Consider the following 12,184-nt stretch of genomic DNA (forward strand, 5'->3'; position numbering starts at 1 on the left):
AAGACTAAATGGTGATCACTTCCAATTTCAAATCCTCTGTACACTCTGGTGTCCTGCACCAGTGGGAAAGCATCACTGTCAACAATAACATAGTCAATGCGACTTTTCTTATTCCTTGCCTATTCTCTCCATGTGAATTTGTGCACATTTTTATGTTGGAACATTGTGTTAGTAATAACCATTGCATGTCCTGAGCAGAAATCCAACAGGTATTTGCCATTATTATCAGCTTTGCTCTTTTCTTCAAATTTTCCCCAAATATTTTTAGGTCTGAAAATCATTTCCTATTCTGCTATTTAGATCCCCAACAAGGACCAACTTTTCATTTTTCATTGTGTCAGTTGCTTTCTCTAAAGCCTCAAAAAATTCCTCCACTTCTACCTTAGCAGAATCTTCTGTGGGACCATAGGCACAAATAAGGCTCATTGTCCAGTTCCCCATTCTCATATTTTTCCCACATCACTCTACTTGAGACTGCCTGCTATTCAAGAAGATTAGCCTCATATTTATTGTTGAATACTATGGCTATCCCTTCTTTCCTTGATTGTTATTGCCTGAATATAACATTTTGTATTTATTGCTCAGAAAGATCTTACCAGTTTTTGTCTTTTTTGTTTCAGCCACCCCTATTATGTGGAGCTGGTACTCATCCAATTCCTCAGCTAGCTCCATTTATTTGCCATTCAGGCTTCTTATGTTGAAAGTACCGATCTTGAACTTTGGTAACGTTGAGTTGAGGTAAGTTTTAGGATTTGTTCCAGTAGCCAACTTTTCACTGTTTGCCCTGGTTCCCTCGTGAAAACAATGGGGCCTTGTTTAACTAGGTGACACCCCAGCCGGCATGAAATTCTGTCATGTTGTACCATCATTTGAAATTTTGGTTTAAGCCAATAAGAATATAATGTGGTTGGCTAAATCCCAAATTGCCAGCCCATCCTCGTCTGTTCAGTATCCAGGTAGATGCCTAACAGGATGAGGATTGGACATTAGGTCAGAAGCTCTGGTCGGTTCTCCACATTCCTTTGAAGGCTATGTGGAGGTCTCCTCTCAGTTATATAGCTTTGACCCCCTTAAGCACTCCAGAAAGAAACATAAGATCTGATAATATTCGAATCTTGACAGATAACAGATTAATTTTGAGGAAAATTATTGATTTGAAGTTAGTAATGGTGTAACTTTTTCATGTAGTATACTATCATAATTATCCTGTACATCCACTGAGGGCATATCAGGAATTTTTTTTTCTTTTTCAATATGTGGCAAGCAGAAGAAAGAATGATTATGGCAAGATGATGTTAATGGATGAAAATGGTAGTTTGATAACTGCTTCATAGGATACAGTTGAGGTATTCAGTGAAAAATTCATCAGGGCGTTTCAGTAGTGTGAAATCATGAGATGCTCAAGTATAAAGGAAATGGCTCACTGGTGAGCAAGCAAGATGTATATGATGAGTTAAGTAAATTTATTGTTCATAAGCAATATGACTTGATGACATATCATCATGCCCCTTAAGGAAATATTCTATGGAGTTATCCACTTTGACTTACCTTTTTAACAAAGGTCTTGCAATAGTACGAGTGTAGTCTGAACTATTCTCGGCCTAACAATGAAAAAACGAATTTATAATTTCAAAATTATTTTTATTTTTCAACATAATCTCCCTTAGGACTAATACATTTATTCCAGTGGTGCTCCAGCACCATTATCCCATCCCTGTAGTGGTTCTCAATAAGATCTGCAAAATATCCCTCTACAGCTGCAATCACCTCTTGATTCGAAGAAAAATGCTGACCAGCAAGGAAGAGTTTTAGTTTTGGGAAGAGATAGAAGTCAGAGGAAGCCAAATCTGGGGAACAGCATAGATCTTCCAACAATTCATAGTACAGATCCCTTAATTTTCCCATTGCCAAAACACTTTCGTGGGTAGGAGCATTGTTCTGATGAAAGATGATTTTCTTCTTCTGCAAACTGGGTCTTTTCTCACAAATTTTTTCATCTAGTCTGGTTAAAAGATTGAAATAATATTCCCCAGTTATTGTTTTACCCTTTAAGATAATAAATAAAATGCCTTTAGCATCCCAAAACACTGATGCCATGACCTTTCCTGCTGATGGAACTGACTGTCTTCTTTGGCACTGAACAACCAGCTTCTGTCCACACTGCTGTTTGGATTCTGGTGTGCAAGGGCGAATCCAAGTCTCATCAATAGTAATAAATTGATGCACGAAATCAGTTTTATTCTTGTTAAAATGCTTCAAGCACTGTTCAGATTTTCATGCTAGTGCGTTTATGATCTGCTGTGTGCAAGCGCGGCAGCCATCTTGCCTACAGCTTTTTCATATGCAATTCTTCATGGAAAATATATCCTACATGTATGAAATGCCTACAGTCTCAGCAATTTCATGCACTTTGACTCGCCGGTCATCCAATACCATATCGTACACTACTGACCAATGATTTCTGGTGTTATGCTTCTTGGACATCTTTCACGTGGGTCATCTTCAAGGCTGGTACGGCCACGTTTAAATTGGGTAGCCCATTTCTTAATTGTCAAAAATGGAGAAGGGTGCCCATAAAATTAATTTCTTTTGGCATTAAACTTTCTTTTACAAAGAATTTTATAACTGCACAATACTCAATTTTATCCATTTCAAGGGATATAGACAACACTTTTGCTTCAGACAGCTGTATAAAACAAACTACTTGATAGAATAACTTGCAATTTCACATGGTTGTGACAGATGTACTGTTGGAACGTACATCCTAGTTTCGAATCCGCCATTTTGTTGTAACGTACTCTTATTAATAAAATCAATTAATTGCTAATTGATCACTAATCCAAATGTAGGGAAATTTATATTTATACTGCGCCATCCTATATTTAGATTAGTCTATATAAAATAGTAGAATCAATTTTCAATTAAATTAGCAGTCTCCTTACTCATTCAGGCCGAATTTAATATTTTCCACTTGAGGCTCCCGCAAGATTCGAATTATTTATGAACGGTGCAATAAAAAAGAATCAGGCAAACACAATATTGAAATTAACAAAACAAAACATTTAATATAAGGTTATATGACAAATACATGAATTCCACTTCTAAAATAAGACAATACAATTAAGTTAGTACATCAGGTCAAATCATTCATATTAATTCAGTCTTCAAAATCTTCACATACAAGATTCACAGTTTTCTCAATTACAAGATTCCTTACTCAGATTAATACAACAGAATTTCTTGTTTAATTAGTTTGATCATATTTCTCAGTTATACTCCATACTTAACTCTCAGCAGGCACTTATCATATCATTAATCACGGCAGATATTATTTGCAATTATTTTCAACTTCTAACTTCGGCGATATGCCACAGTAAATGTGACTCGTGTGGTAAGGAAAGCGAAACTGGAATATGAGAGGAGATTGGCCCTAAGATCCAAAGAAAATCCTAGGGAATTTTTTAGCTATGTGGCCAGTAGGAGGAGAAATGACTGTGGAAGAATGATATTGTGGGATAAAAATGGGAATAGAGTGACTGATGCAGAGGACATAGTGGAATTGTTCAATGAACACTTTATTGGAGTATTTCATCCTAGAGGAGTCAGTTTTAATGCTAGAGGGATAGGACTGGTACGAGGTCTGGAGGTACAGGAGGAGAGTGTGTTTCAGATACTGAGTACTCTGGATGTCAGTAAAGCTGTGGGACTGGATGGTATTTCGCCACGAGTTTTGAGAGAATGTGCTGGGGAATTGACAGTACCTTTAACGTGGCTTTTCAATGAAAGTCTGGCTTTGGCAAAGGTGCCCAGGGAATGGAAGGAAGGTAAGATAGTGCCATTGCATAAAGGGGGTAACAGACTGGAAGTGTCTAATTATAGGCCAGTCTGTGTGTCATCAGTAGTTGTTAAGATCTTGGAGAAAGTAGTGAGGGACCGTGTACAGCATTGGGCAGATGAGGGTAATGTTATCTGTGAGAATCAACATGGATTTGTGAAAGGACGCTCTTGTTTTAGCAATATGCTAGCCTTTTATAATAAAGTTACAAGAGCATTAGATGAGGGAAAGGCATATACTGCAATTTTCTTAGACTTGGCGAAGGCATTTGACAGGGTGCCACATGATAAGCTGATATTTAAGTTGCAGCACATGGGTCTGGATGTCAGATTGATCAACTGGATTCAGGATTGGCTGTCTGATAGGTATCAGAGAGTTGTGTATGGTGGAGCAGTTTCCAGGAGGCAGAGGGTTACAAGTGGGGTCCCACAGGGCTCAGTACTAGGACCTATATTGTTTAACCTTTATATCAATGACATAGCCAGTGGATTGCAGGGGGATATTCAGTTGTTTGCAGATGATGCGAAGCTTGGAAGGATTATTAGTAATAGTGCAGATGTGGTAGCCCTGCAAGAGGATTTAAATAAGCTAGATGAATGGGCAAATGAATGGGGGTTTCAGTTTAATGCAGCAAAATGTAAGGTCTTGAGGTTTGGGAAACATCGATGGGATGCTGCATACTCTATGGGAGGAGTTATACTGGAGGAAGTAGGGGAGACAAGAGATCTGGGGTTGATGATTGATAGAAACCTGAAGTTTAGGGGACATATTGCAAAGGTGGTGAAGGTAACACAGAGGATTGCTGCTATTATGAGAAGGACACTGACCTGCAGAGATAAGAGGGTTATCATTCCATTGTATAAGTCTCTGATCAGACCACACTTGGACTATTGTTCTCAGATTTGGTCCCCAGGATTTGAAGGGGATAAATTAACTGTGGAAAGGATACAAAGACGGATGACAAAGATGGTTTCAGGACTGTACAAGGATAGTTATGAGGATCGGCTGAGAGAATGTGGACTGCAGAGTTTGGTGGATAGAAGAAGGAGAGGTGATATGATTGAGACTTTTAAACTGTTGAGAGGTGGTTACAGGGTTGACACTGGGGAGTTCTTTCGCTTGGTTGATCAGCGGGAAGGAGTGATGACAAGAGGCCATCCCTGGAAGTTACGAAAGGAAACTGTGAGCAAGAGGGTAAGGAGTGGTTTCTTTGTGTGGAGGGTGGTTGAGCCGTGGAATGCATTGCCTGATGGAGTGGTGGGAGCAAGAACGGTCAGTGGGTTTAAGGAGTGGTATGATAAACTTTGTGTTTCTCAGGGGGGGACCTCCCCTCGATGAGTCTTGACAGACTTTATGTCTTAGAAAGGACCTCCCTCGATGAGTCTTTTGACTCCTTGGAGGCCTGAATAATAATAATAATAATGTTAGAATAAGCGAAATGGAACTATCACTCAAATCTTCATACACAGAAACAAATAAAATATGACTGTCCTTACCGGAATTAATCTTCAGCACATCAGATTTAATGCGAGCACATCTTCAAATTATATTTATTACACCTATGGAACACATTTAAAAGAATTCTTCAAGGTTATAACTAGATTATTATTTGTTGCGCTTCACAATTCTCGACGGCAACTATAGGACAGATTGATATCCTTGTTTACTACTTCACAACAAATTAAGCTCCGTACAATTCTTCCTAAAGGCAATATAGAAATAAGTAGTAATTCTAAGCTAACTGGATCTATTCTGAATCCTTCATTAAACTTCCAGTCCTTTAATTATCCAAATACAGCACTAAATTCCTATTACTGCCACTGCTGACTTTACTTTCAGCTATCTATAAGTTTTCACTTCGTCTCTGCACACTTCTAAATACTACTCCCTTGAATTCCTGCCCTTCAGTCCTTTTTATTTACTTTCACCTCCCTGCTTATATCCTTCCTTCTTCCTGCTTCAAAAACTCTTCTTTTCTTTTCTCTATATCACTACTCATATATTTCTTCTCTCCTCGTTATCGAAGCTCACGGTCTACCCACGCGTGTTCCATTTTATTTCTCTCTCCATGGCAACGAACAAAACGTAAACATTCGCATTAACGTTACATAAGGCTATACTTTTACATTGAGTAATGAAAAACATTAATAAAAATATTCCAGTTACTTAATTTTCTCTTTCATTTCATTTACAAATAACAATAATAAAATATATGTTACAGTATATATATATATATATATATATATATATATATATATATAAGGTACATTAAATTATATACATATAATTTCTCATAATATTATTGAAGGAATAAAGTAAATAAGATAAATGATATTTATCACTGAGTCCTTCCAATAGTAAAATATACATTAAAATTATTTAATCAAATAATAGCTGATAAAATTCAGGAATAATACATAAATAATAATTCTTAAGCAAGGGATTAACAAATAATTTTTAAACAAGTCATGCTTAATATATGATAGGTTATGTTAAATGTGAATGAAGAACAAAATATACATAATAATTTCATTCACAGTTTAACAGTACCAACTTAGAAAAAAAATCTCTTGCTGATAGTGTTGCCATCTATGGTTGAGGCCAAGAACTTTTCAGACCACCCTCATACAAGGCCAAAAGGAGTGGAAGGAAGGTAAAACTGTTCCACTAAGGTTGAGGCTACAAATTATAGGCCAATCTGTATATCTGAGTTGTGGTTAGGGTGTTGCAGAGGTTGGCAAGAGCTAGGATAACAGCAGTATTCTCTCTATCTCCGATTGTCAACATGTGTTTGTTAAAAGGAGGTCACGTATCATCAATTTACTTATGTATTATAACAAGGTGACAAATACAGTAAACAAGGAAGATACAGTGGTATACAGTACTTATATTTTGCAAAGGTTTTAGATAGATTTTAACTAAACTGAAGCAAATGGGACTACATGCTAGATTAGTGAGCTGGATAGGCAACTAGCTGTCAGATAGGTATCAGCAAGTTGAGTATGGGTGTGGTATCCCAAAAGAGGAAAGTTACTGAATATTCTGAAGGGATCTGTTTTGAGGCCACTGTTGTTTAACTTACATGCTAATGAGGTTTATTTATAGATATGCAGCTTTTTGCAGAGGATGCAAAATTAAGGAGAACAATAAGCGGTCAAGTAGATGTGGTCTTATAGGACTTGAGATTGTATGAGTGGCAAGTGAGTGAAACTATCAGTTCAATGTTGCAAAGTATAAGATTCTGAAATTTAGTAAGCAATGATGGCATGCAAACATACACTTGGTGGGGAAATTCTGAAGGAGGTTGAGGAGATAGAAATGTGGGAGAGATGATGGACAAGGACCAGATATCAACACTGCACAAGTTGCAAAGTTATCACAGCAGATTATGGCAGTAATGTAGAGGATTTAACATACAGAAATGATGCAGAGGTTATGGTTACATTGTATTAGGCCTTATATGGATTACTGCACACAGATTTGATCACCTGGTTTTCATGGTGATGAGAATACATTAGAAAGGGTTCAGAGAAGACTAAGTAGTAAATGGCCTTTGGAACATGGGATATGAGGACAGATTGATGGAATGCAATTTGCAATGCCTTGTGAATAAAAGGAGATATTATTCACCACACTGTCAGGCAATGCATTCCATGCAAAGAACCTGATAGTGTGGTGAATATGGACATGTTGAGTGAGTTTAAAGTACAATTTTATGAGCATTGAGTGTAAAAGTGTGTACTTCCCACAATGAGTCTTTTTGACTTCGTCAGGTGTTAGTAATAATTCGTGTCAGCCAAAACTATCAACTCTTTCAATCTTCCCTATTTCAAAATAACAGCACCACTTACATCTTTACCTTCACTCCTGGAAAGCACAATCATCCCTCAGGCTGAAGTTTGTAATAGAACCTGATCCTTGTTCATGCCCTCCTTATACAGTTACCAGGATAGTCTCTTGTTCTATCCCCTCCTTCCCATTCTATAAAAACTTTCTTCCACATTAACCCGGTAACAACCCCATACCAACTTAAACATCTCAATAATATCTTAAATTATGGAATGTTACAATAAACTTTTATATCTGAGTCTATGACTTCCTTTATATTTCTAGTTCTGATCACAAATGTTTTTTTTTTAATGTTTATATGGGAATTATTTGTATGTGATAATAATAGTCATACTTACTATTTTAAATATATCTCAACAATAATGATAACTAGAATAGTTAAACCATACTCACTCCCCACATATAAACAGCTAGATATGAAATATTTTCAACAACATCTTTTGAATAGGTGTCATTTTTTATGCAGCAATAGCAGCAACAGCAGTAACGTAGACATCTTAACCTGAAAAACAAGCAAGGAATACATATTAACCCACACTGAATACAACTCACTAAATAGGAAGAGGTCAAGTGAATTGCTGGTGAATACATGTGGAGGTATCACAACTTGAGTTGTGATGCCTCCACAACTTTATCTCTTGAATCACAACTCAAGAGAGAAAGTTGTGCATCAACTACATGCTTATACAAATCCAAGTAAATTGCAAATACTTCTGGATCACTGACAGCTGCTTTCACTGTCAGATTTATTTTGCATATGTGGAGCATTTGTGGATTTTGAATTAGCATGATATCATTGTTCTGATATTATTAGAGAGAAAAAAAAAAAAGCAAAACATGTAAGAATATATGACTCAGCAAGCAAAGGAGAATAAGAGAAAATTTTGCAGTTCTATGATAAGAGGGATGCTTAAGAAGGGTCATAAATCTTGTTCCTCCAATACAAAAATTAATATTTTTGTTAGGATGTCAGAATGCAAAAAGGAAAGGTGAAAGAAAGTAGTCTGTAGCCAAACTACTTTCTTTCACCTTTTCTTTTTTCAGTTTATGTATATTAATGCTAAAAGTATCAAGAATAAGAGGGAGAAGTTATTTGCATTGGTTGTTACAACTTTGACAAAAGTTACAGGCATTATGACACGTGGGAAGGCTTATGTGTTAGCCGTACATGTTGATTAATTTTAATGGTATAGATGAGAACACAGACTGATAAGAAAATAACTATTTATTAACTTATTGCTGATATTTTGCTGGTATTCTATCCAGCTGGCCTGGTTGACCGAGTGGTTAGCATATCTGCTCTCTAGGCCAAAAGGCTGAGGGTTCGAATCCCGCCTTAGGCATGGATGTTTGTAATTGTCTGAAAATACTAGTGGTGGTGTGGTCTATGGGTGTCGATGTAGATAGTTGCGGTTGGTGGAGTGGTGAAGACTGAGCATTGTAGAGCAGGTGCCTTCCCTCGATGAGTCCTTGGACTACCTGGAGGTGTTAAGTAATAATCTTCAGAGCACAAAAACAGTTTGTCACAGTATGCAAGACAACCACAATCTGGTATAACAGTGGAATTAGTTTGAACAATTGTAACATACAACACAAAGACTAAAGTCCTAATTAGGCGGCATGTATGTTGGGGGGAAAAAAAAAAAAAAAAAAAAAACAGAGAGAAAACAGGTATTAATTTGGTCTCAAGACGACTGTCTCCCAAATCTTTGGCAAATTTATACAGCCATACGTCATCAACATTTCTTTTCAACTATTCAAATTCATTGTATAGGCAGGTTATTTTACATGGAAAGGGAAAATATACAAACAATTAGATACAAAGGTGGAAGTAATGCAGAAGTCATATTTCCATATACAAGTAGCCAAAAGGAGTCACACCTTATTACTAAAATACTCCGGCATAGAGATGGATGTCGAAATTTTTGTTACTTAGTTATATTGCAAATTCAAGATGACAAGAAATTATATTCTTGGGTTCATCCTTTATCCAAGTGTAAGCAAACAAAGTTTGCACATGAAGTCACTTCACGACTGGGTTACTTGTATATAGAGACTAATAACTTCACATCAATTGCCTTAGTGTCCCATAATGCACTGCACATATCCTTACAGACATGTATAATTATTACTATTATTATTATTCAGGCCTCCATGGAGTCAAAAGACTCATCGTGGGAGGTCCTTCCTAAGAAAAACAAAGTCTATCATACCACTCCTTAAACTCATTGACCATTCTTGCTCTCACCTCTCCATCAGGCAATGCATTCCATGGTTCAACCACCCTCCATGCAAAGAAACAACTCTTCACCCGCTTGCTCACAGTTTCCTTTCGTAACTTCCAGGGATGGCCTCTTGTCATCACTCCTTCCCCCTGTTCAACCAAGCAAAAGAACTCCCCCAGTGTCAACCCTGTAACCACCTCTCAACAGTTTAAAAGTCTCAATCATATCACCTCTCCTTCTTCTATCCACCAAACTCTGCAGTCCACATTCTCTCAGCCGATCCTCATAACTATCCTTGTACAGTCCTGAAACCATCTTTGTCATCCGTCTCTGTACCCTTTCCACAATTAATTTATCCCCTTCAAATCCTGGGGACCAAATCTGAGAACAATAGTCTAAGTGTGGTCTGATCAGAGACTTATACAATGGAATGATAACCCTTTTATCTCTGCAGGTCAGTGTCCTTCTCATAATTGCAGCAATCCTCTGTGTTACCTTCACCACCTTTGCAATATGTCCCCTAAATTTCAGGTTTCTATCAATCATCAACCCCAGATCTCTTGTCTCCTCTACTTCCTCCAGTATAACTACTCCCATAATGCATAGCATTATGGGAAGGACCACTAGCCAGACTGATTTCAATCTTTATTGAGGTGTTTTTCTCCTAATACTTGATAGTATTAGGAGAAAGAAAAGACAGAGAGTAATGAGAGAGAGAGAGAGGAAAGGCCTCAGCTCTTTAATATCAGCATATAGTCAAAGGCTATTAGTTTTCCTTTTTCATTAATCTCATGCAGATGAACAACCAAAAGAGCAACTGAAACTAAAGCTTAAAAGATGACTGATACCCTGGGTATCAGTCATCTTTTATGCTTTACCTAAACCAACTAGCCTTATCCGAGTAACCACATTGAGTTGGCCTTCTCTACCTGGGATTGCTCTCCAGTCATCTCAGCAAATGACCATAAGACCATATTGAATTAGCAGGATGGAACCATTTAAAAAACCTCTCATAGCAAAAGTAGGCAGAATTTTATCTTCCCCTGGTGAATATTGCATAATGTGGGTAGTCTGCACCAGCTAGCCAAAAATTTGTTATCTCCTAGAATGCTTCTTTTTAAATATAGGAATTTTTGTTGACAACTAGCAGAACTTTTCTAAACCTTTCTTCAACTGGTTCCTGAGTTAGTCAATCTCTGGCATGGGCAAGGAGGTTTTTTTTGTCCCATGAACTAAAGAAAATTGACCATAAACCCATACTATTTCAGACAATAACATATTGTATTAGGAATTGCACTAATGGTGACATTGTCTGCTGTCCACTTCACCAGATGCCATTTATAATTACTGATAGTTTTGGGCATAATTGGCTACTGGTGGAGATTTAGAGACTGAAGAGATAGTTCAAAGATAGATAGGTCTAACCCATTCCCTATATCTAAGTTCATCCAATAAACATTGGGGAATGTTTAAGAGAAGGATTTCAAATACAGAAACCATTTTTTTTTTTTAAATAGAGAATAGATCGTAGAAGCAGGGCCAATATGGCCCTGCTTCTTTAATTAAAGTTACCAGAATGGTCACTTGAATTTAGTGACCATTCTGGTAATTCAGTTTTAATTCACTATAAATAGGCCAATCTGGGAAAAAGAAAAGTCTGAAATGCTTTTCTTTCAAGAAAGTTATTTAAATGATACAAAATAAATACCAAAACAATTTATAGTTACCTGGTTTTCCACGTATGTAATTTCTGTTGGGCATAGGCACCAGTCCAGTCAGAAATATTTATCTGGTTTAGCTGATTACTGTTCATGTGTTTAGTTGCACTGATGAATGAAAGAGAACCCATAGGATCATAGACAAGAAGAATCAGAAATATTTTAAATCCCAGTATTATCCATCCAGCTATTACTGATACCTGTGCAATGTTAAAATTTTGAAATCTTCAAATTAATTATATTAGACACACACACACACACACACACACACACTACAGGATGACCATAATTAAAGAGGAAGTGTTCAGAGCCCTGCAGCAAAAAATGTATTGGGCAAAATTTAACCAAACTTGGTGTAAGTACACTCTGAAACATCATGGGGGGGGGGGTATTTACATAAGATAAAAAAGTATCAAATTCTCACTGTTTCTACTGGAAGTTGGTGGATATAAGGAAGACCAAAACAGATTCATGTCATTCTGATAAAACTGAAGTGCTATGGTTCTCACATTACCAGAAGGTGCATTGCTAGTCAAGCTTTACTGTTAACAATGCAG

At 37.0% G+C, this 12,184-nt stretch overlaps 1 protein-coding gene across 1 annotated transcript in view; it reads right to left on the bottom strand.

Moving 5' to 3' along the window:
• Positions 1 to 12,184, bottom strand: part of LOC150109053 (diacylglycerol lipase-beta-like) — a 220,339-nt gene that overhangs the window by 90,495 nt on the left and 117,660 nt on the right. Inside the window, exons 5-6 of the mRNA XM_090405133.1 lie at positions 11,637 to 11,827; positions 8,078 to 8,186 (exon numbers count right to left, since the gene is read on the bottom strand). Coding sequence (XP_090261259.1) covers positions 8,078 to 8,186; positions 11,637 to 11,827 — 300 coding nt within the window. The remainder of the gene's footprint in view (positions 1 to 8,077; positions 8,187 to 11,636; positions 11,828 to 12,184) is intronic.

The sequence above is a fragment of the Typopeltis vanoorti genome, chromosome 2, assembly GCF_054136105.1.
Source record: "Typopeltis vanoorti isolate ZY-2024b chromosome 2, IOZ_Tvanoo_1.0, whole genome shotgun sequence".
NCBI classification, from domain to species: domain Eukaryota; kingdom Metazoa; phylum Arthropoda; class Arachnida; order Uropygi; family Thelyphonidae; genus Typopeltis; species Typopeltis vanoorti.